The sequence below is a fragment of the Lepus europaeus genome, chromosome 1, assembly GCF_033115175.1.
Source record: "Lepus europaeus isolate LE1 chromosome 1, mLepTim1.pri, whole genome shotgun sequence".
Classification (NCBI taxonomy): Eukaryota; Metazoa; Chordata; class Mammalia; order Lagomorpha; family Leporidae; genus Lepus; species Lepus europaeus.
In genome coordinates this window covers 1,596,099-1,620,816 of record NC_084827.1, presented here as the reverse complement: position 1 = coordinate 1,620,816, position 24,718 = coordinate 1,596,099, and the positions used below count along the sequence as shown (strand labels likewise).

At 52.5% G+C, this 24,718-nt stretch overlaps 1 protein-coding gene across 1 annotated transcript in view; it reads right to left on the bottom strand.

The window, feature by feature from the left end:
* Positions 1-24,718, bottom strand: part of TBXAS1 (thromboxane A synthase 1) — a 180,409-nt gene that overhangs the window by 111,034 nt on the left and 44,657 nt on the right. Inside the window, exon 3 of the mRNA XM_062176025.1 lies at positions 23,816-23,868. Within this exon, the coding sequence (XP_062032009.1) occupies positions 23,816-23,868 (53 nt within the window). The remainder of the gene's footprint in view (positions 1-23,815; positions 23,869-24,718) is intronic.

Sequence of the window (24,718 nt, the reverse complement as noted above, 5' to 3'; positions counted from 1 at the left end):
GTCTCCATCGTTCTTTATCTTTCTGCTCCAATGCTTATCCACAAGTGACCCCAACTTGTTCTATTCACCTGGGGCCTTGCCAAATACAAATGTAATTATGCCACTCCTTGATGGAACAAGCCCTTTGGGGGCCTTAAGAGAGCGGCACACAATGTCCTTTACAACCTGGTCCCTACCTCGCTCTGGCCCCCTCCCTCTCTATCGCTCACCACTCAAAGTGAGAAAGGGAGGTGGAGGGAGTGGCTGAGCCACCTGGGGCTAGTTCCTGTTATCTCCTGGCCAGCAGGATGTAGGTTTGTAGATAAACAGCCCTCTGGCCTGGACCAAGTTCACAGCAGTTTAGGGAGCCGCAGCCGACCTAGATTGACCCACAGCGCATTCTGCCCTCGTTGCCCTACAGTAGCATGCCGCATGGCGCACCCACCAGTTGCCATGACAGGAAACAGCAGACCAGTAGGAAGCAGTGCAAAGGAATGGCAGCTGGAGTGCAGCAACTCTGCACCTGCTTCCCAAAAAACCACCCACTCTCCTCTCCTTCCTCAGTGCACCGCCCCCTTGAACAGCCCTGTCAGGTCAAGCTCAGTTCTGAGATGAGGGGACCCCACGCTCCTCTCCTTCCTCAGTGCACCGCCCCCTTGAACAGCCCTGTCAGGTCAAGCTCAGTTCTGAGATGAGGGGACCCCACTCTGAGTGTGGAACAGGTGCGCCCCACGCTCCTCTCCTTCCTCAGTGCACCGCCCCCTTGAACAGCCCTGTCAGGTCAAGCTCAGTTCTGAGATGAGGGGACCCCACTCTCCTCTCCTTCCTCAGTGCACCGCCCCCTTGAACAGCCCTGTCAGGTTAAGCTCAGTTCTGAGATGAGGGGACCCCACTCTGAGTGTGGAACAGGTGCGCCCCACTCTCCTCTCCTTCCTCAGTGCACCGCCCCCTTAAGCAGCCCTGTCAGGTTAAGCTCAGTTCTGAGATGAGGGGACCCCACTCCCCTCTCCTTCCCCAGTGCACCGCCCCCTTGAACAGCCCTGTCAGTCAAGCTCAGTTCTGAGATGAGGGGACCGCACTCTCCTCTCCTTCCTCAGTGCACCGCCCCCTTGAACAGCCCTGTCAGGTTAAGCCGAGTTGTGAGACGGGGCCACTCCTCTCCGAAGGGGCCCCACGCTGAGTGTGGAACAGGTGCTTTGCTTCCTCCAGAGAACGCTTGCTGCTCGCTATTCTCAGTTCTTACTTGCTCGTGAATTCTTTCTTGAGGCAAAGTCAAGAACCTGGGTGCCCGGCTGTGCACGTTCCCTGTCCAGTCTTGACAGCCAGCCCATACGTTCCCTGTCCAGTCTTGACAGCCAGCCCATACGTTCTGGAAGCTTCCATGGTCCCTCACCCCCGTGCCTTTGCACATGCTCTTCCTGCTGCCTTGCTTGGACCGACACCGCCCTTTTCTTGCCTGGTGATCTCTTAGCAGTCCTCCGCTAACTGTAGTTTTTTCTGTCCATTTGGTTGTCAGTGCTTTAAACACAGGGCCCCTGTATTGTTCTTAGATGTCAAGGATGCACCACAGTGTTAGCCACACGTCCATGCGGAGTGCTGGATTCCAGCTCCAAACTCTGACGCCAGCTGGGCTCGGGCCCTGGGGTCACTGCCGTGGCTCCCAGCAGGACTCTGTCTCCAAACCAGCCGTGGCCAAACCCGCCTTTGCGAGACAAGCCGCCGGTGTCCTGCTCCCTGTGAGCCTCACAGACGTCTTCCTCACTGCAAGCTCCAAGCCCCAGCTTCTTGACTTGTAGCCGGGGCCCCCAGTGCCTCATAGCCTCTCCCTTCCTGCCCCGCGTCTCTCACCAACCTCCCAAGCTCTCCCAGCGATATTTTTCAGAGGCCACAGGAAGTGCTTCACAGTCTCACGTTTAGGTCAAGGGCAAACAGCTTCATAAGTATTCAAGTTGTGACAATTTAGGGAGCATTTAAAAAAATCAGCTCCCGTGAACTGAACGCATTTCTCATGGTGACTGGTAGATGTCACTGCATTTCCTGTGGCTGTGTAGACTGTCCCACCCTGGGGTGTCTCAGCACACGGTTCGGGAACCACAGCCTTCCGCTCTTGCTATCAAAATGTGACTTGTCATGTGCCGAAGTTGCGGTGCTTTCCCGTGGCCCATCTCCTATTTCCCTCCTGCAGTGCCAGTGCCCTCCTGGGCCGGCTGTCCCTCCTGAGGAGCCTCCCGGAACCCTCAGTCCTGCAGCTCGCACGGCACGAGGTCCTTCCTCCGCCGACCGGCACCGCACGCCGGCTGCCGACGGGCTCCTCATGCTCTGTGAGTTTCTCAAGGACAGAGCCCTGTGTTATCTTTCCTCGCGCCGCAGGAAGCCAGCAGAGTGCCTCGTGCGTAAGAGCAGATGGAGGGAGGGTCTGCAACGCGCCTCAGCGGCACTGGGAAGTCGCTTTGTCCTCCTGACACTGATGCCTGAGCTGGCAGATTCAAGCCAGGCCTGCAATCCCAGAACTTCTGTTTCTCTTTACTCATGCTTGCTCTTTGCATTTCCCAAGTCACCCAGACGCTAGCCACTCTCTAAAACTTGGAGCCCACTCTCTATTCCACCTCCAGCCCCATGGAGAGGCACCCCTGCAGAGCTGCTCTGCCCCCACCCCACCCCCCAGCATGCCTCAGGTCAGGCCGTACAAAGAGTCACCGGCGCGGGCACCCAGAGCCCTTCCGTCCCCGCCTCCTTCCACTCCAGTTCTGCCAAGATTTTGTTTTGATCAGAATTTCCATGATGTGGTGACCCTGGGATGTGTTGGGAAACATCAGCTGTCTGCCTGCTGAGACAGTGCTGGTACCCTTCGGCTGCTTTTAGCTTTGTTATCCAGGCTGCCCCTTCCTGGGGAAGCCCACAGCCAGAAACTGACCAGGCGGGGTGAAGACAGCTGAGTGAAGACTCCGGGCGCTTTCTCCCCTCCTGGATCCCTGGAGTCCGAGTGAGCTTCTGTGACTATAACAGCATACCCGGGGCAGCGATGTGTTAGGAGAAAAGGTGTACTTAGCTCTGCAGGTTCTGGAGGTCACAGTCCGAGACTGGGCTGTGTCCGTTTGGCCCTGGTGATGGCGTTCTCATAGCAGTCCTGAGGCAGCACAGAGCAGCACGTGGCAGCAGGGAGTGCGTGTGCACCTGTCTGTGTCCGTGTGACCCCTTAGAAAGCCACCAGGATTCAACCACGGGGCTCCCCACTAACGACCCAAGCCGGCACAATCACCTCTCAGAGTCCTCACCTCCAACGCCACGGTTAGATTCAGTGTCCACCCTCTTAGCACGTTCACGTAAGACTAGGGACCAAACTGCGTGTTCAGGGTCCATTTTCAAACATAGCACCTAGAAGCCTTCTGCCCCCCCCCAAACCCCGTCTCAGGGTCAGCTCCTGGGAACCAGCCTGCAAGACTGGCTGGGACCAGCTCAGAAGTCACTCACAGAGAGACCTTGATAAACAACTTCCGCTTGGCCGCCAAGGCTTCCCAGCATATGATGGAACTGCCAGTCCATCTCCATCTCCCGCTCCAGGACCCTTGCCCCACTGCTCCACCTCCAGGTCTTATCTCTAGCTTTTCTTCTTGGGGCAGGGGTGGGTGGGGTGGGTGGGGGTGTTCCTTCCTCTCCCTGACCTCCTATTCACCCTACAAGACCACACTCGAGTACTTCCTCTCCTGGAAGCCTTCTCTGCCTCACTGGCCATGGTGCTACCCAGTTCATAGCTTATGCCTGTCTTAGGCAGCAGTAAGGCACTACCCCGCTCTTCCGGACAACTCGGCCATGTGTGCTCTCCTTCTGCATTTGATGCCAAACCCTTTTCTTTGGGAAAAGAGTCGTGGAAGGTACACGTGGAGGGGAAGGGTCTCCCCATGTTTCAGAGCTCAGGCTGCCCAACAGCAAACTCTGACTTGTCTGTTGAATGGGCGATGTCTGGGGTGGGGCCAGCACTGAGCCTCTCCAGACCTGGAAGAACCACCCCCTCTGTTTCTGTGCTGTTGGGAGACCCGGGCACAGACCCGGAAGAGCGTGGGAAGGGTCTTGAAGAGGTGAACTGAGAACCGGTGGTAGAAAGAGCATTGCATTTGGAGTTACGACTTGGAGACTGGAGCCTCTGGGCCACTGTTGCCACCCCTCCTAGATTTCCCAAGGATTAGGTTAAAAAAGCCTGTCTTCCTTAGGGACCTTCTCGCCTTCTGCTGAATATGTTTAGTTTGTTCCCTATGTTGGTTTCTAACTGGTGACAGCAGGGGCTTGATAACGACTCAGGTCCTATTTCACATGAGCCAGCCTGGAAGAGGCCAGAGTCCTCAGTCCACTGGGAGAGTCTCCAAGGAAGAGGAGGGCGCACCGTGCTGTGCCCTGCCCGGCCCTCACAGTCTCCCACCCACCTGCCCACCGCACAACCCACGGCTGACAGGCGCTGTGCTGGCTGTGAAGACATGGCTGGGGTGTAGATGGTGGCAGGGCCCCCCCAGGAGGCCTCCTGCTGCCGAGGAAGGACCCTGGCCCGCAGCCAGGAGACGCAGGGTCAACGCAGGCTCCACTTCTCCTGGGTTCATGGCTCCGGGCAGCTGTTCTCCATCCTTCCTGGAAGCAGGCAGCAAGCCAGCCTCTCCCCTGGCTCTCAGCTTCTTCGTCTCCAAGATGAAGTGGTGCTCCTCATCCCGCGGAGTTACGGCCACGTCAAGCTCAGCAAAGCTCCTCCAAAGCAGAGCCAGGGCTCGAGCTTCGGGAGCAGCGGGCAGCACACGGGGAGGGAAAATATCTGAACAGACCTCTAGCGATAAACCTCCCTCCTCTATCGAACACGCCTGCCCATCTAATTTATTCAGTTAATAAAACCTATTCCCTGAGGGGGACAGGCAGAGGTAAGCTACCAGCCAATCTGCCTGTGTGCGTGTGGTTCTATGTGTGTATTTCAGAACAATAAAAAACACGAGTAATTAAGAGATGTATTGAAGTGTGTAGCAATCCTGAAGGACACTGAAGATTCCAATGCAAGTTACTGTCCTTGGTGCAGATTTAATTCAATCGGGAATAGATAAATAAAAATAAAGAAGAAACAAATTCAGAACAGATGTTAGGCAAGCCATTTTTTTCACAGTAAGAATCATAAACATGAAGAACAGCCTATAAGGCAAAGTTGTTGATGCAAACAGCATCAAGCTACTAAATAAATAGTTGGATGGCACCACAGGGACAAAGAAACATTAAAATAGTCATTTGGCTGTCCCTGAATATTTTTTGCTCACATGTTGTGCCCAGGCGTGTATATTGGAGGGGACTGGAGGGAGCTGTGAGTGTGTCCTCACACAAAAGACACACAGCAGATGTATTTGTGCAAGAGTATACGGCATAACCACCTCTCCCCAGGTGATGCACCGACTCGGAATATCAAGGGAGAGGTTTGGCCAAAACTGCTGAGTTCTGAAAGGACCGTGAGGCCAGGGGAGGAATCCAGTGCCGAGGAAGAGTGGGCTATCCTGGCTAGGTGAGAGGAAGCCCAGATGTGCAGTTCTGCCAAAAGGAGGATTTAATGGGAAGAGAATTCAGACACAGTTGGAGGAAAAGAAGAGGCAGGGGAAACCAAAGCACAGCTGTATTCCTTTAGAGAGCGGAGGAAGCTTCAAGAGGATCCCTGTAGCCCGGTCCCCTGGTTTTAAAAAAGTAAATACTTTTCTGGGGTTGGCATGGTGGTGTAGGAGGTAATGTCACCACCTGCAGTGCTGGCATCCCTTATGGGCACTGGTTCAAGACCTGGCTGCTCCACTTCCTACACAGCTCTCTGCTATGGCCTGGGAAAGCAGTAGAAGATGGCCCAAGTCCATGGGCCCCTGCACCCGCACAGGAGACCTGGAAGAAGCTCCTGGCTCCTGACTTAACATTGGCCCAGCTCCGGCCATTGTGGCCATTTGGGGAGTGAACCAGTGGATGGAAGACCTCTCTCTCTGCCTCTGCCTTTCTGTAACTATACCTTTCAAATAAATTTAAAAAATATATATTTCTTAAGGTCAGAGACAGACAGATCTCCCATCAACTGGTCTACTCCCCAAACGCCCGCAGTAGCCAGGATCGGGCCAGCTGGAAGTCAGGAGCCTGGGATTCAGTGCAGGTCTCCTATGTGGGTGACAGGGACCCAAGTACTTAAGCCGGCATCATCCACTGCCTCCCAGGGTATGCACTACCAGAAGCTGGGACCAGGAATGGGGCCAAGGCTTGAACCCCGGGACTCCCTTATGGCATTCAGGCATCCCAAGAAGCATACTAGCCACTTCACCGAATGCCCCTTCATTCCTGGCTAAAAAGCAAAGTCCAGGGAGAGGAGACACTGGATGACACAGACCGTCTCCAGAGAGCCAGGGCAGGGGCTCCCGAGACATAGAAGAGCAGGACCTCAGGTGGGAAGGGAAGGGGTCCCGGAGTGGAAAGTCTTCCCAAGATGCCAGCTGGCTGCCCCAGGCCCGAGGGGCAGGGAGGGCACAGCTGCACCCCCTGCTACTCCCCGGCCTGCACTGAGGGAGCCCGGGGGCCCTGCTCCTCACTTCAGACCAGGGAGGTTGGCAGATGCGGAGGAAGGTTTAAAGGAGGATGCTTGAGCGACTCGCTCTGATCACATGGCTGCGTCTGGCTCCTGATCCTGGGCTCTTTCTGTTCTCCAAGATGACTCCAACGTGAGATGACGGGAGGTGGCAGCCCCTCCCCTGCTGGGGCTGTGAGAGCTCTTGTCTTCCCCGGGCTTCCTCCCAAGGTGGCTTTACACGGTAGACATCGGCTTTGAATCCCGATAGGCTGAGTGCTGAACTGATGGAAGGGAAGTCATTGATTACAGACCCCTCCCCAACTCCACGCCTTGATCTTAAGAGGAGTCACTTTTGGGGTGGGCGTTAGATGCTACTGGGGACACCCACGTCTCAGAACCCAGTGCTCGGGGAAGTCCCGGCTCTGCCCTGGATTCTAGCTTCCTGCTAACGTGGGCACTTGGAGGCAGCAGGGTGGCTCAGTTAGCTGAGTCCCTTCCACTCACATAGGAGCCCTAAATTGAGTTTCTGGCTCCGGCCTTTGGCCTTGTCCAGCCCTGGCTGTTGGGGGCATTTGAGGAGTAAACCGGTGGTTGGGGGATATCGCTTTGCTTTCTCTTTCTGCCTTTTCAAACAAAATAAATAAAATTGTTTTGAAAAGTTTAAGTTAAAAAGTGGTATCTACTTCTCCTTGTTCATTTGTCTCTAAGAAAGTAACACCAGTCGCCCAAGTCAGCAAAATAACTCAACCTTCCTGTTTCAAGTTTCCGTAGGGAGAAATTCGTCATGAAAGACAGGACTGAGAGGCAGTTCTTTGGGTCATTCAACAGACAGCTGCTGAGCCCATGTCTGTCGGGCACTGCTCTAGGCGCTGGGAATATTGGCATGAATGAGGGACAAAGCTCCTTCCTCCTGGAGTTTGTATTCTGTCCAGAGAACAGGACAGAAACCAAATAATTATATTACCTATTGTTTGGGCAGACTAAGGCAGGATGTTTGGAGACTCCAAGGGACCGTGGGATGGGAAAACCGTAGTCAATGAGGTGAACCCACGTAATCCTGCTCTCTCCTCCCACTGACCTATGACCTTGTCTGGAAGTCACTCATCTGTTATTGTGACCGGTCCAGCCAAACCGGAAGTGTTGTTGTGATGGTGGCATTAGATACGATCTTGGAAGCATAGGGCCCATGTACGGTGCTGGAAAACTCTACATGCATTAGCATTTAAGACGTGAGTGGCCCAAGGGAACAAGGGTTATACCGCATCCAGTCATGAAGGCAAGACGCTTATCCCATGGAGTGTTTGTCCATGTTCACAGTGGGCCCTGTGAAAGGGTGTCCACCCCAGGATTCTCTGCTGGAGGTCACTGGGAGCCTCCTTCTGGGACAGTGGGCAGGTAAGATGGCCCAGGGGACTGTGGCGTGTTGGGTGATAGTCAGAGGCAACGGAGTTGATAGGAACGCAGCACCACATGGGTCTTACAAGCCAAGTGCTCAGTAAAAAATTGGAGGAATAGAACAAGATCTATGACATTACCATCGGCAGAAGCTAATATACACAAAATAATGTCTGCAAAAACATGCTAAAAATATACAGTAAGTACAATAGAATGGTTGACTATTGGGGATGGGAAGAGGAATGAGAGAAAGATATGGGAATAAAAGGGAGTAAGTTAACAAGAAATACATGTGTTGGAGTGTCCTTAGCTTCTTCCTATCACCACACAATAACAACACCGCTCCAATTAACGTGAAATGGAGGTAACGGGTTGTTCTGCTGATAACTCGCGGTGGTGAAGCAGCGATTGACGTCACTGCCTGTTTTCCGTATGGCGTTCTTTAGGAGTGAAGTGCTGCCATGTATTAGATCAGAGTTTTCTTTCGGAGCCTGTCCCCCATATTCCAGTCCCAAGAGATGTCTGGAAGACAACAAAAAGTCCTTTGGTCAAATAAACACTGCATGCTAAAGTCTGACGTGGAGGCGTCCCAAGCACATTATGCCAGAGGTTCTGAGACGCCCTGCAATGAGAAGACCCGTGTTCCTTAGAGGAGCCCAGTGTTTCCAGCGTGTGACAAAGGGGTTCTCCCCGTTTCATTTTCCATGTAGCAGTGATTGTTACATGGTGACTGTCGGTGGAAATGGTCCCAAGGACGCACTGTGGAGCATGTCTCATTAGCGTGATGAAGGACGGCAGGCAGAGTCCAGATCCCAGGAGTTCCCTGGAACCCACACCCCCCTCCTCCACCCTCATGCAGCTTCCTGACCCTTAACTGCTTCGTTCCTAAGTCCCCTTGGCCCCAAGCTCTCGTTTCAGCTCTGCTGAGTCTAAGTGTTTGTGTCCCACCCGAGGCGGTGGTGTTGGAAGTGGGGCTCCTGGGGGTGAGCCGGGCATGGCGGCAGAGCCCTGCTGAATGGGAGTAGTACCTTTTAAAGGGGCCCCAGGGAGCTGCTTCCCTCACTCACCAGGGGAGGACGCAGTGATGAGATGGTACTCTGAGCCAGAAAGCCACTGAATCCACCAGCACATTAATCTTGAACTTCCCAGCCCCCAGAACTAAGGGAAATAAGTGTCTGCTGTTTTTAAAGATTTATTTATTTACCTGAAAGTCAGTTACAGAGAAAAGGAAACACACAGAGAATCTTCTATCCACTGGTTCACTCCCCAGATGGCTGGCAGCAGCACCCAGGTGGGATGCCGGCACTGCAGACAGCAGCTTAGCCCGCTGTGCACAGAGCCAGCCCTAAGTGTCTGTTGTTTCTCAGGCACCCAGTCTCTGATACTTTGCTACACCAGTCCAGACAGACTGAGACAAGCTTCGACTACTTATGGCAAAGAACGTTTTCCCGACCCGTCCACCCTTCAGAACCTGAAGCCAGCAGTGATGATGTTGTTCACCACTTTCCGTACGATCAACCACTCGCTCAGTTCTGCTGCGTTTTCCCGACCAGACCTCTCCTGTGTAAAATTCTCCTTTCCCTTCCATTTCTGGTGCTCCGAATCGCTGTTATCACTCACCTGGGCTATTAGGATGTGTGTGTGTGTGTGTGATATGAATTCCACCCCTCCCAGTACCCCTGCTCCTGTCCTTTGCTCTGTGTTCCTGCGTAACTTCCTTCCAATAACCCAGGCCCTTAGCACCGTTCCTTAGGTTGATGTCACCTCTTGCCACTGCCAAGGCTGTCCTCTCTGTTGGTGTCCCAAACGTCCTGTTTTCCTAGCACACCCTCAGCTGCTCCTGTCCCTCTTTCTGTCTCAGCCCAACTTTCTCCCCGGCTTCTGTGCCAGGGCGCACTCTTCTCCACAGGCCCACTGTGGTCTCTCTCTGCATAGGCACCGAGCCAGTAAACATCTCAGCAAGTGCACGCTCGGTGAGAGACTGGGGTGCAGAAGAGGAATTGCAATGGGCATCCCCCAGCAAACGGTCACAAAGCTGGAACCCGGGCACATGGAACCGCTAGAAGACCGCGTGGAAGAAACCCACAGAAAGAAGATGAATAAGCTACCAATAGCAAGGATGTGGTCTTCACAAATCACTTGGTGCAGGAAACCCAGAGATTGAAGGGCTGGTTTCAAAGAGAAGGAAAAGTACAGAGCCCGTGAATGAGAGAGAAGAAGTCAGCCCGAGTCGCAGACAGAGAAGACGAAATTTATGTGAGACGCAAAGGCCACAGATTGCTGGTGGGAAAGGAAACTCGAGCAGGCTGGAAGCAGAATGGGCAAGCAGACACATAAATTGCAAAGGGCTTGGCAAAGAGGAGTGAGATAAGAGGGGAAGGAGCTCCGGCTGGGAATTGCTGGGAAATTTATTAAAACGAACTGAATTTATGGTGCAGTGCAAGCATCTGTTGATAGTGGGACAAGTTTGGTTAAAAAATGTGCCCTGGCTGATCGCCAACAGGAGGTTGGAGGCAAGACCACTGGGGTCATTCATTGCGATCAGAAACTTGGGTTCACATGGGCCAGTTGGTTCCAGAGCACAAGGATGAGTGTGAATTCTGTCTGGAGTTCACTCTCAGGTTTTGAAAAACAAGAAGTAACGGGCACCTGAGCGTGATCAGGAGGGAACAGCAAAGCATTGCAGTATGGAGTCCTCCAGATGTAAAATGGGGTGGCCGCTATGGAAAACAGAATAGCAGAATTACCATGGAATCCAACAGCTCCCCTTTTGGGTCTGTGCCTCAAAGAGGTGACAGCTGGGCATCAAAGATGTATTTGTACATCGTGTTCGTGGCAGCATTATTCTCAATGGCCAGAAGGCAGAGCCAACCCGAGCGTCCATCAGCAAATAAATAGATAAACACAACATGAAATATACACAACTGGCCGGCGCCGTGGCTCAACAGGCTAATCCTCCGCCTTGCGGCGCCGGCACGCCGGGTTCTAGTCCCGGTCGGGGCACTGATCCTGTCCCGGTTGCCCCTCTTCCAGGCCAGCTCTCTGCTGTGGCCAGGGAGTGCAGTGGAGGATGGCCCAAGTGCTTGGGCCCTGCACCCCATGGGAGACCAGGATAAGCACCTGGCTCCTGCCACCGGAACAGCGCGGTGCGCCGGCCGCAGCGCGCTACCGCGGCGGCCATTGGAGGGTGAACCAACGGCAAAAGGAAGACCTTTCTCTCTATCTCTCTCTCTCTCTCACTGTCCACTCTGCCTGTCAAAAATTAAAAAAAAAAAAAGAAAAAGAAATATACACAACTGGAATACTAGTCACCCCAACTTGGAAGGAAATGCTGACACATCTGCTCCATGATGAACCTCGAGGAACTTGTGCTTAGGAAAATAGGCCAGTCACAACGGGACAGTTACTGCATGGTCCCCTTGCATGAGGTACCCAGAGCAGTCACGTTCACAGAGGCAGAAAGCAGTAGTGGTTGCCAGAGACTGGGTGGAGAAGGGAGTGGAGTGTTAAATGGTAAGAGTTCCAACTTTGCAAGGTGGAGGGCGTTTGAAATGGATGGTGGTGATGCTTGCACAGCAGTGTGAATGTGCTTAATGCTATCCAACTGTGCATTGAAAACAGACAGAATGGTAAATGTACATGGATTTTGCCACAAGAATTCCTCCAGCCAAATGCCCTTCATGCTGTCCTCAAGACCTGGGTCTGACCTGGAAGCAGGGACCATAAATCCCAAAACAACCACAGCCATCACAACCAGGAACCCCAGCACTGCTCCCCACCACAACCATCACAACCAGGAACCCCAGCACTCCTCCCGACCACAACCATCACAACCAGGAACCCCAGCACTCCTCCCGACCACAACCATCACAACCAGGAACCCCAGCACTCCTCCCGACCACAACCATCACAACCAGGAACCCCAGCACTCCTCCCGACCACAGCCATAGCAACCAGGAACCCCAGCATTGCTCCCCACCACAACCATTACAACCAGGAACCCCAGCACTCCTCCCGACCACAACCATCACAACCAGGAACCCCAGCAGTGCTCCCGCTGGCCGTGTTGTAGAAGGTCTGAGATCGACTCTACCTACTCCCGTAAAACCCTTGTTCACAGTTGTTAGTGTGGCTTCTCAGGCTCTGCAGCCCTGGCACTCATTAACAAGTGTGGATGGAAGGAGGCAGCACTCAGGTGCCACACGGCTGGAGATGGAGTATCCTGGTGGGCTCCAGGCCGAGAACAAAGGGCTGAGGCATCTTTCCCTCTGGGATGGTCTGGGAGACACCAACTCTAGCATAGAAGACGAGACTTTGGAAAAACAGCTTCAGTCTTCTGGAAGAGTCAGTGGCTGTATCTATCATCAGGCACAAATGCAAGAATTACAGACAACCTCCAAAGGAAACTGGGAGATCCATTCAGCATTGCCTCTGCAGAGCTTAAGAGGCAACAGGCGGCTGGTGCCGCGGCTCACTAGGCTAATCCTCCGCCTTACGGTGCCGGCACACCGGGTTCTAGTCCTGGTCGGGGCGCTGGATTCTGTCCCGGTTGCTCCTCTTCCAGGCCAGCTCTCTGCTATGGCCCGGGAAGGCAGTGGAGGATGGCCCAAGTGCTTGGGCCCTGCACCCCATGGGAGACCAGGAGAAGCACCTGGCTCCTGGCCTCGGATCAGCGTGGTACACTGGCTGCAGCGGCCATTGGAGGGTGAACCAACGGCTAAAAGGAAGACCTTTCTCTCTCTCTCTCTCACTGTCCACTCTGCCTGTCAAAAAAAAAAAAAAAAAAAAAAGAGGCACCAGGCCCCGCCTTAGCACAGAGAAGCTGGGGGCCACAGCCCAGGAAGGACCTGGATTTCCCTCTCAGCAGTCTGGTTGTGGGGGCAGTGGTCCGGAGTCACACGCAGATGCCCCTGTCCCTGCAGACTAAGTAGTATCAGGAGGTGCTGGCGGGTGCTGCAGGGCCACAGTCCCCACGTCCACCTAACACGTGATGACAGGCCATCCGCCAGCCGTAAATTCCAGGAGATTAGTAGGCTTCCTCTTTAAGCAGGGGCAAAAATAGCGTCGTGTGCGAACAGTGCTCCCTTACGTGGGGAGGCTGGGGAAGGTGGCAGAGTCCGACTCTTATAAATAGCCCAATAAACTGAGAGCCTTACCCTGGGTAGAGAACTGCACAGGGCGGTTTGCAAATTTCTTGCAGTTTCAGGGTGGAATGGGGGAGAAATTGGTAGGCACATGATCGTGAGACAGGAAGAATCATCAAGGGACTTATTTCAGTGGTTGAGTGTGTATTATCTGCCCCAGGCATGAAGGCATCACAAAACGTGGCAGTGCCTTGCTAGGGAATTATTTTGTGTCCATAGTCGCAGAAATGTTCCACATAAGCTGAGCGCGAGCAGTCAGATTGCGTAGTAAACAACCTCGGTGCTAGAAGACGGAAGAGAAAAAGAGACAGTGCTCCACTCTAAAGAGGGACTTCAGTCGCTGGAACCCGGCGCCGTTTCAGATGTGTGTATGCTGGTGAGCGGCTTTTTGTTTGAGAAGGTAGACTGATGTCTGGACTCCACTTGGTTGCAGGCATCGAGCTGTCTTTACCAGTCCCCCGTGTGAGTAATAAGACTGAAAGCTGGGTTTTTAAACAGTCAAGGGTTTCTGAGAACCTGTTTGGTGGATGTTGCTCTGCCCACAAAGTGATGACCAAGGGGGAATTTAGAGCTCTCTGTTAACTGGAGACTCGTTCACCCTTCGAATTTAGTAATTTTAAAAAATTATGAAATCAAAATAGCTTGTAGCTCTTGTTTTTAGACATCATAAGAATTCTGTTTGCATTCTCAATTAGAGTGAAGACTCCTAAGAGCTGGGCAAGTGTGTGTAACTTTTGACATTGTCCAGGCAAAGGAGTTCTTGACAGAAGATGTGTGCATAAAACCCTGTTGTCTGGACCCAGTTCTAGATGAGAGAATGCCTGGGCAAATCACAACAATTTGTGCCCGCGTTACAAAGCTCTAGTATGCATTTTGTAAGGATTTATTTATTTGGAAGGCACAGTGGCAGAGAGAGAGAGAGAGATCTTCCATCTACTGGTTTACTCCCCAGATGTCTGCAGTAGCCATGGCTGGCCCAGGCCCAAGCCAGGAGCCAGGCACTCCATCGAGGTCTGCCGCACAGGTGGCAGAGACTCCAGCCCCTGAGCCATCCCCTGCTGTCTCCCAGGATGTGCATTAGCAGGGAGCTGGATTGGAAGCCCAGAGTGTCAACTACACGACGTGAAGGTGTCCCAACAGCGGCTTGATCCGCCACGCCACAATGCCCGCCCCATTACGCATCTTGACTTGAACAACCTGGATTTGTCACAAGTACAATTCAGTTAAATGTGGGATTTACTATTTGAAAATATTAGCAAGAAATGGAGCTTCTATGCAGCTTTAATTTGAGATGTTCTGTTGTTTGGGAACACATCTGTGCAGAGCTGTCACTTGGGAGATAAAGGCATTGTGGACTCCATGTTCACTTGTCACTGCTGGAGACCCACTTCTCTTCCACCTTGAATGTGATGTGCTGTGCTGGTGGATTTTGGCCATGAACATCAGAGATGTAAAACCAGAAACCTGTGGCTGACTCCCCAGCCTCTGCGACTCCTTCACTCTTCCTGGTCAGGTGCTCCATGCCCCCAACCCCCCCCCTCCCCCGCAGCCCCAGCCCTGCAATGACCTCCTGCTGTGTATCTCAGGATTCAGTTTCTGGGGCCAATGCTGTGGTGTAGCAGGTAAAGCCGGCATCCCATATGGGCACCAGTTCAAGTCCCAGCTGCTCCACTTCCTATCCAGCTCCCTGCTGTTGTGCCTGGGAAAGTAGCAGAGGAAGGCCCAAGTGCTTGGTCCCCTGCCACCCATGAGACAAATGGAGTTTTGGGCTCCTGGCTTCAGCCTGGCTGAGCCCTGGCCGTTGTGGCCTTTTGAGGAGTGAACTAGCTGATATAAGATTTCTGTCTCTCTCTCTGCCTCTCCCTCTGTCTCTGTAACTGTCTGTCAAGTGAATAAATCTTAAAAAAAAAAAAAAAAAAAAAAAAAAGACTCCTCTTCCTCAGCCTGGGCCTGCTGCAGCCAGCGCGGACCTCTCCCCCCACTGACAGTAGCAGGAAGCAGCTGCACTTTCTGAGTCAGACTGAGTGCTGTGCCTGGTCCCTTCCTGGGTCCCGGCCCTCGTGTCTTGCTTCTGTCCCCTCCACACTTCTCTCCCGGGGTCTGGAGGCTCCTCGATGCCCTGAGCCAGTTCTTAGCTGCCTCTGGTCCGGGCAGTTTCCTGGACTGTCTGCTATGATCAGAGTTTACTAGGCAGGGAGTTAACAGCTCCTGTCCCTTTAAACACTGTGCTTTTCCCATCAGCTGGGACCTGTTCTGTCCATGTCTGCCCAGTTCACCCAAGTGAATGGGTCTACTTCCAGTTTCCAGGCCATTCCGTCTTGCTGCCCCGTCCCCTTGGGAGTCAGCGGTCAGCTGGCCATATCTACCTACGGTGGGATAACAAGTGAATTCCTTGGCTGTTCACCCACCACTCCAGTCTTACAGAGAGGCGTTTCAAATTGTCAGCTAGTACATTTTTGTAAGCCTTTTAGTTTAGAAGATTCTGGGTCAAGACGAGGGGATAATTTCAAGAACAGTTGAAGCACAAGAGGGAAGGTGCTCTCAGGTAGGCAGTGCCAACCCTGGGCCTGCCGCCACGCACCGGAGCCTCATCCTGGGAGGGTGAGTCTTTCAGCCTGGCTTGGCCGCCAGCAGTGGGCCGTGACCGATGTTGTCAGAGAATTCTCAGACTCCTAAACCACGCTGGGGCAAGGACCGGCACTCGGGAAGTTGTCTAAGGCAGGCCACTAGGGGCCGTTGAGTCACAGCTTGTTGGGTTGACTGGAATGGACTTCAGGTGTAATCTGGCCCCTGCTTTTCAAAGCAGATCTTGACTCCCTGGCGCTCCTAAAATCAGCTTAGAGCCCATGACCAGCAAAATGGAACAGAACAGAGTGGTTCTTATACAGTAAACAAGGTCTTATTGTATAAAACTTTGATCCTGTGTGTGTGCGTGTGGATCACAATGTGGTAAATATATTTACTGAGGCTCATAACTAACGTGTCAGCCTGATTTAGGCTGAATCTTTCATTTTACATCTGAGAAGACAGAGGCTCGGGGGGGAGAAGTATTTGGCCAGCACCCACTAAGGTGGTAGAAAGAACTGGACCTGGGATTTTTTTAAAGATTTATTTGTTTGAAAGGCAAAGTTTCACAAGAGAGGGAGAGACAGAGAAAGAGAGAGATCTTCTGCCTGCTGGTTCACTCCCCAGATGGCAACAGCTGGGGCTGGGCCAGGCCGAAGCCAGGAGCCAGGAGCTTCTTCCTGTTCTCCCTCGTGGGTGCAGGTGCCCAAGCACTTGGGCCATCTTCTACTGCTTCCTCAGGCACATTAGCAGGGAGCTGGATTGGAAATGGAGCAGCCGGGACTCAAAGTGGCACAGATATGGGGTGCCAGTGTCTCAGGTGGTAGCTTTATCCACTGTGCCACAACCCTGGCCCCTGGACCTGGGATTTTTAGCTCCAGTGCTCTATTATAAGCTGTCATGCTCTGTTATGTGTTTTACCCAAACAAGAGAATAAACATAGGCTCTAGATCTTTAGGATGGTGACTCCCACAGTTTTGGACAGCAGGAGTCATTAATATGCACCAACCGGGGAGGCATCGTGCACGGTGGGTTAGGCCACCACTTGGCATGCCGCCTCCTCTATCAGAGAGCCTGGGATTGAGTGCTGCCCGTGCTTCTAATCTAGTTTCTTCTATTCTCCCAGAAACCTTTTATTTAAGAAATACAAACATCAGACATTTCATAATTACAACTTTAGGAGCATAGTGATTCTTCCCACTGTACTTGCCCTCCCACCCACGCTCCCACCTCTCTCCCTCGAGAGGCAGCAAAGACTCGGATGGAGTTGTTGCCTTTCAAATACATAAAACACGCACCAGCCATCACCTGTATGTTTCTATAGAGAGCAGGTGGGTAGAAAATAAGTGGCATAAAGTAAATGGGATAAAAGAAGAAATTACAAGTTCAGAAATTTAGGTGAACTTCAGAAGGGTCATTGGATCAAGGGCCCGGGAAACAGTGGTCTTAAACCCAGAGGAAGAATGAAAACTTAGAGCAGTTCACCATTGGTATAACACGAGCCTGTCAGAGTGACAGGTAACGTGTAAAGACTATTAAAGGCTCACTACAGAAAAGATGGAACTCTAGCCAAGACGTGGGATCAACCTGATGGGCCAACAATGCATGAATAGGTAAAGCCAATATGGTATAGGACATAGTGGGATATTATTCAGCCCTGTCATTTTCGGCAACATGGGTGGGACTGGAGGACATTGTGTTGAGTGAAATAAGCCAGGCACAGAAAAGGAGATGCTGCACAGTATCACCCACATGCAGAGCGAAACAGGCTGACCTCAGAGCAGAGTAGTGGTCACCCGAGGGTAGAGGGAGCCTGGCAGGAGGCCTACGTTCTAGTGTTGCACAGCACAGTAGGGGGACTACAGATTACAACAATTTAGTATATAGTTTATAAAGACTGAGGAGTTTGAATATTCCCAACACAAATAAATTATAGATGTCTAAGATGGACCTGGGGACTTGCACTGTAGCACTGCGGGTTAAGCTGTCACCTGTGATGCCGGCATCCCACACTGTAGTGCCAATTCAGCTCCTAGATTCTCCACTTCTGATCCAGCTCCCTGCTAATGCGCCTGGGAAGGCAGTGGGTGATGGCCCAAGCACTTGGGCCCCTGCGTCCACGTGGGAGACCCAGATGGAGTTCCTGGTCCTGGCTTCAGCCTGGCCCAGCCCTAAATATGGTGGCCAATTGGGGAGTGAATCAGCCAATGGAAGATCTCTCTCTTTCTATCTCTCACTCTGCCTTTCATATAAATAAATAAGTCTTTTTTAAAAAAGATGGAAATACTAATTATCCTGATTTGATCATTACACACTGTATACATGTATCTAATGACCATACTATACCCCACAAATACATACAGTTATTATGTGTCAACTAAAAGCAAAAGTAAAGACTGAAGGGGATGAATAAAAAAACAATGACAGTAGAACTCACAGACTTGCACCTCTCGTTGGTCTAAGTTGCTTGTTTCCTTGAGGACAGTTGCTCCTCTGGTAATTCTACTTGTGTCTACTTGTGTCACCATTAAAATCAATTAAATTCAACAACACAAAACAAATGTTTTCTGATTGGAAAAACAATGAACCAAGTCAAAGGTGAATAATAAAAAGAAACTATTCGCAGCACACAGTAGATGCAAAGGACCACTTTACCTAACAGTAATGGACTCTACAGATAAGTGGGGGAAAGATCAGTAACCCAACAGAGAGGTGTCAGAGGATTCTTGGGAAAACAAAACTCAGTGGACTTTGAGCAGTGGAAAGATGGTCAGACTTGCTGTTTAGAAATGCAAGTTCAACCTGCAGTGTGTGGGGGTGGGCAAAGGGGGGACTGCAGTGTGTGAGGGTGGGCAAAGGGAGGGGCTGCAGTGTGTGGGGGTGGGCAAGGGGGGACTGCAGTATGTGGGAGTGGGCAAAGGTGGGGACTGCAGTGTGTGGGAGTGGGCAAGGGGGGGCTGCAGTGTGTGGAAGTGGGAAGGGGGGCAGGGACTGCAGTGTGTGAGGGTGGGCAAGGGGGGGACTGCAGTGTGTGGGGGTGGGCAAGGGGGGACTGCAGTGTGTGGGGGTGGGCAAGGGGGGACTGCAGTGTGGGAGTGGGCAAGGGGGGACTGCAGTGTGTGGGGGTGGGCAAGGGGGGACTGCAGTGTGGGAGTGGGCAAGGGGGGACTGCAGTGTGGGAGTGGGCAAGGGGGGACTGCAGTGTGTGGGGGTGGGCAAGGGGGGACTGCAGTGTGGGAGTGGCAAGGGGGGGGACTGCAGTGTGTGGGCGTGGGCAAGGGGGGAGGGGTAGTGTTTGGCTCAGTGGTTGGGGTGCTACTTGGCATGCCCGTGTCTCATTTTGGGTGCCGAGGTTCAGCTACCAGGTCCACCTTCCTTCTCAGCTCCCTGTTCACTAATGCACGCCCTGGGAGGCAGCAGGTGAAGGCAAAAGCATTTGGGTCCCTGACACGTGGGCCCTCGTATTAGGCTCCTGGCCCTTGGCTTCCACCTGTGCAGCCCCAGCTGCTGCAGCCATTTGGGAGAACGAACCAGCAGACGGACGCTCCCTGTCTATCTTTCAAATAAATAAAATAAACATGTGATGTTTCAAAAAATTAAACTATAGTAGTATCCTCTCAAATGATAAAGACGTAAGAGTGTGACCAGGCATTTTCACGGCAAGTATGTGAGGGACCGGGGGCTCTCATGCTTCTTGGTGTGGAACCTAAAGCGATGTCATATCTGGACAGGGTGGTGTAGTGCATTTTATCAAAATAAAAACTGCAGAGAATCTTTGGCCCAATAATTTCCCAGGCAAGAGAACTACACTGTGTACATGAGAATATTCACTGCAGTGTTGTTTGTAAAAACAAAAGATGTTCATCAGTGGAGAACTTGTTTTAAAAGCCAGGATACACCCATATAGTGGAATCTTGGGGGGAAAACAGAGCAGCATTTAACAAGAAGGAATACCCCAAATCCTACTAACGAAAACGCAAGCTCAGCACACACTGCCCACTAGTGATCAGAAACCTGGGAAGACGCTGCCTCTGAGGGGCTGGAGGTCCGTGGCCAGAGCGGGCGCCCTCTTCTCCGCTCGCTGGCGTGCTGGGCCACGTCCGTGACTTACAGCTCAGGGCTCTGGTGGAGGACATGAAGTTGTGCGGCTTCGTGGAGGGACCCAGGGCGGCAGATGCCACTTAGCGAGAGGATCGGCACAGGTGAGGGGGCCAGAAAACATGGGAGTCGGGTTCCACAGTAGGGAGGCAGGCTTGCATCAGAGAGCAAAACTAACGTGATGTGGGAGCAAGAAGTCAAAGTCAAAGCAGAATTACAGAATCGGTTCTTAAAAGGTAGATGAGATAAAGGGAAAAGGAGCTGTGGAGGGGCCCTTAGGTGCTGCGTGAGCAGAAGCAGAACACTGTGTGATTTCCATAAGTAACTAGCAATGGCGTGGTAAAGGCTCATCATCTACCGGATTACAAAGTTAATGAGACACTGGAAGGGGCACGGTCTCTATCCTGTTTATAGCCAATCACGGATGTCTGATCATTATATTAACACCATCGTGTAGGGTTTGGGAGGAAACACAGCTCCTGCTTGGGGCTCACTCTCTGACTGAAGACAGTGACAAGTCACGGTCGGTCGGCTGGCCAGTAAACCTTGCTTTCCCACGTGTGTGGCCAGTGGTACTGCTGCGCGCCCCAGGAGAGTTCTGGCCCAGCGCTGTGAGCGTGTGCACTCACAGTGAGCCCAGCAGTCCGTGTCTCGCAGCCAAGCTCAGAGGCGGCAGGGACAACACGAGGAGCATCGTTTACCTGGAGCCAGGCGGAGCAGCCTCCGTTAGGAGACTCTTTTTTTTTTTTTTTTTTTTGACAGGCAGAGTGGACAGTGAGAGAGAGAGAGAGACAGAGAGAAAGGTCTTCCCCTGCCATTGGTTCACCCTCCAATGGCCGCCGCGGTAGCGCGCTGCGGCCGGCGCACCGCGCTGTTCCGATGGCAGGAGCCAGGTGCTTATCCTGGTCTCCCATGGGGTGCAGGGCCCAAGCACTTGGGCCATCCTCCACTGCACTCCCTGGCCACAGCAGAGAGCTGGCCTGGAAGAGGGGCAACTGGGACAGGATCGGTGCCCCGACCGGGACTAGAACCCGGTGTGCCGGCGCCGCAAGGCGGAGGATTAGCCTGTTGAGCCACGGCGCCGGCCAGGAGACTCTTGAAAAGGCCTTTTGTTCTCAGCCACGGTGGTGGCGATGGTGATGGTGGGGATGACGAACACTGATGTCTACACCAAGGAGATTTCCAGTTATGGGCCCTAAACTCTGGCCGGGTGGCTAGGATGACAGCCAGATCACCAGCATAAATAGCCCGGGGTTGTCTTCCGGGGCTCCTCACTGCTCACGTTGCCCCGGCAGTCACCACCGTGCTGTCTCGGGGGCTCAGTGCATCTGCACACGGCATTGACCACACGGGGTTCACGTGTCAGGGACGCATCCGGCTGGCACCACAGTTTTAAGAGGCTCAAGCTGGCACTTTCTTTCCTAACGATAAAAGTAGTCTAAAAATTAATGTAATTTAAACCAAATTTTTTCCTAAAAGAAGACGCTTTGTTATTCTTTAAACATAGTCCATCTTTGACACTCCCAATCAGTGAGACTATTTTGCTAAAATTTAAGGGGTAAGAAAATAACATTTGGAATTTGAAATCAACCTGTTCATTTTTACTCATCACCATCTTGCCTGCAAATCCAGGAGTAGGCATGGTTAAAAAGAAGTCAGCAGGAAATCTTTTCCCTAAAGGAGAAGTTGGTAGAAGAAATCATGCCAGCACCTTTCTTTCTTTCCTTTTCACCAGAGGTGGAACAAAGAGAGGCAATGGTACTGCAATTTTGATCTCTACAATCTCATTTGAAATCATTCTCTTTGATTTAAGTTTGTCTTGAAATGAAAGGATAAATGGTGTTAACTTAGTTAAAGTTAGGGGAGAAAAGTTGATTGGACATCCTGTTGTCAAGGAAACCAATTCTCTCTCCCTCTCTCCCCCCTCCCTCTCTCCCTCCCTCTCCCCCTCCCCCTTTCCCTCTCTCTCCCTCTCCCTCTCTCTCCCTCTCCCTCCCTCTCCCTCTCTCCCTCTATCTCCCTCTCTCTCCCTCTCTCTCTCCCCCTCTCCCTCTCTCCCGCCCCCTCTCTCCCTCTCTCTCTCCCTCTCTCTCTCCCTCCCTCCCTCCCTCCCTCTCTCTCTCCCTCTCCCTCTCTCTCTCCCTCTCCTTCTCTCCCTCTCTCTCCCGCCTCCTCTCTCCCTCTCTCTCTCCCTCCCTCCCTCTCTCCCTCCCTCTCTCCCTCCCTCCCTCTCTCTCTCTCTCACACACACACACCACACACCCCAGTGACTAACAGTATCCCTCTAACTCCTCATCTGACATTTAAGAACACCCCAGGGCTCTGCTCTGAAAATCTGTACAAGAAGTACCAAGGGAAGTGGTTCCTGTGATTGCAACTCAGAGGGAACTTTGCTAATTCTGATGCTGCACCTCACTTGGAATCAGCGACGTCCGGAAACACAGGAGGCAGTCTCTGAGGTGAGCATCAGATCAGCTGCGGAATGGGAAGACCAGAACAGGGACTTTTATAAAGAAATAGCACAGCGCAAGAGTGAGAGAAAGACAAACAGTTCAATCCCTGGAGCCGTGTTGCTACCCATCAAGCTTAAAGCCAGACACCGTGCACCAGGGGAAAAAACGTAAGAGCCAAGTTAAAGGGATCAGAAAGAGTGAGGCACAGCTGCTTGTTATTTAAAGGGAAGTCCTGCCTCTCGCCCCTCCCGTAGAGAACTCCTCCCTGCTGCAGCAGTCTCAGGCATGGCTGCGGCTGTGTTGGCCTCACAGTGACCAGAGGCCTCCTGTCCTGACGTGGGGCTTGGCCATGGAGCTTGGTTTGACCCAGAAGATGGTTTGGCCGGGAGGGTGTTCGCAGCAGAACCTGCAAATGTTCTTGCACGCTGGCTCGCTCTCTCAAGTCTTTGTCTGCCCTGACGAGCCTGCTCTCCCAGCGAACATGAGAGATACGTGGAACCGAGCTGCCCAGTGGAGCCCCCTCCCCGACAGACACATCCGGGAGTCCAACAGGGCCTTCCAGCCAAGAGAGGCTCACCCAAGCCAACTCTGGCCAGCCCTGAGACACACAGTGTCTGCAAATTGCTGTTGATATCGCTCCGTTTTAGGTGATTCGTTGTGCCGCAACGACAAACTCACAGAGTGACTAGTCTACACCACAACTTACTACTTTTTCAAGGCTACGTAGAAAACCAAAGACTAGGCAGAGGAGCTCGGACACAGCTGCGGGTTGCCCGGGCAGGACCGTGTCCACAGACAGTACAAGCTAGCCCCTTTCCAAGCTGAGCTCTGGGGAAACGGAGGGAGCCAGTGCTGTAGACAGACGGGCTCTCAAACCTCTGGACTCCGTGAAGATGTGAATTAGCAACACAACTGAATTTGTACACCTAAAAGAGTTACCGCTGACCTGCAGGTCTAGAAAAAGCTACTGAAAATCACCCGGTGGCCGAGAAGAAGCTGTGTGGAAGCAGGCTAAAATGATTAGGCCCCAGCGTGGAAAGACACGTGTGGAGAGTCAATATCCTCCAAGTCTGTTAGAGCTCAGAGCAAACGCTCTGGACATGGGTTTGCTCGCCAGACTCCGGAATTTTAGAAGCAAAGGAGCCTAGCAGTGAAGATCTCACGGGAAATTTGGGAAGATGAAGGGCAGGGCTACCTTCCTTTACATGACCAAGAACCAGGGTGGCCATGTGTCCCCGTATCTCTGGGGTTCATTTCACTGTTCTGGGTGATCCTTCGCAGCTTTCCTTTCGCTTTCATGATATGCCATCCGCTGCAGCAAACTTCAGCCACAGTCAGAATCGCACAGGTCAAGCGGGGTTTAGATGAGGGACAACCTGCCATGGCTTGTCAAGGTGAACTAGACTGGCCGTGCTCTGGAGCATGGAGAGCCCCCATGTCCCCCTGTAGCACACCCTGCAGCATGGTGGTGTGCTACACACATCCGAGGCTGGCATGGTGCCCCCTGGCACCCTCTTTGTGGGCCCTCAAAAATACAAAGACGTGCAAATTCCTATCTTGTCATGACTTCCGCATCAGCCCAACACACAGAAATCAGAATCTATAGTAGAAAAGTTGAACTTTCCTCTTACCCACACAGAGGCCCATACAGCTTTCTGAGCTCCAGGTGGCCTTCCCAAAAACCCTGAAGAAAACACAGCACACATTAAGAACAAGGCTTATCAAAGTCTCCATTGTTCACATTTATACAGGGGAAAAAAACTCTGGAAGAGCAAGAACACAATTATACAAACCAAAAAAAAAAAAAGTGTATTGCTTTCAAGTACTTTGGAATATTGGAATTAAGCAAATGACTTTAAAAAAATATTATCAAGTAAATGTCTTAAGCAGCTTTAATAGACAAAAGAGGGGCTGGCACCATGGCTCACTAGGCTAATCCTCCACCTGCAGCACCGGCACACCAGGTTCTAGTCCCAGTTGGGGCGCCGGATTCTGTCCCAGTTGCCCCTCTTCCAGGCCAGCTCTCTGCTGTGGCCAGGGAAGGCAGTGGAGGATGGCCCAAGTGCTTGGGCCCTGCACCTGCATGGAGACCAGGAGGAAGCACCTGGCTCCTGGCTTCGGATCGGTGCAGCGCGCCGGCCGTAGCGGCCATTTGGGGGGTGAACCAACGGAAGGAAGACCTTTCTCTCTGTCTTTCTCTCTCTGTGTCTAACTCTGCCTGTCAAAAAAAAAAAAAAAATAGACAAAGGAGGTCACCAGCACTTAAACTCTGCACGTATGATATGTGAAAACGGGGCCCGCACGCAGCACTGACTGTGGCGCTGCTTTGTGTCCCAGCTGCTCCACTTCTGATCCGGCTCCCTGCTGACGTGCCTGGGAAGGCAACAGAAGATGTTCCGCGTGCTTGGGCCCCTGAACCCACTGGGAGCCTCAGATGGAATTCCAAGCTCCTGCTTCAGTCTAGCACAACCCGGGCCATCATCTGGGGAGTGAACCAGTGGATGGAAGATCTGTCTTTCTCTGTCTTTCCCTCT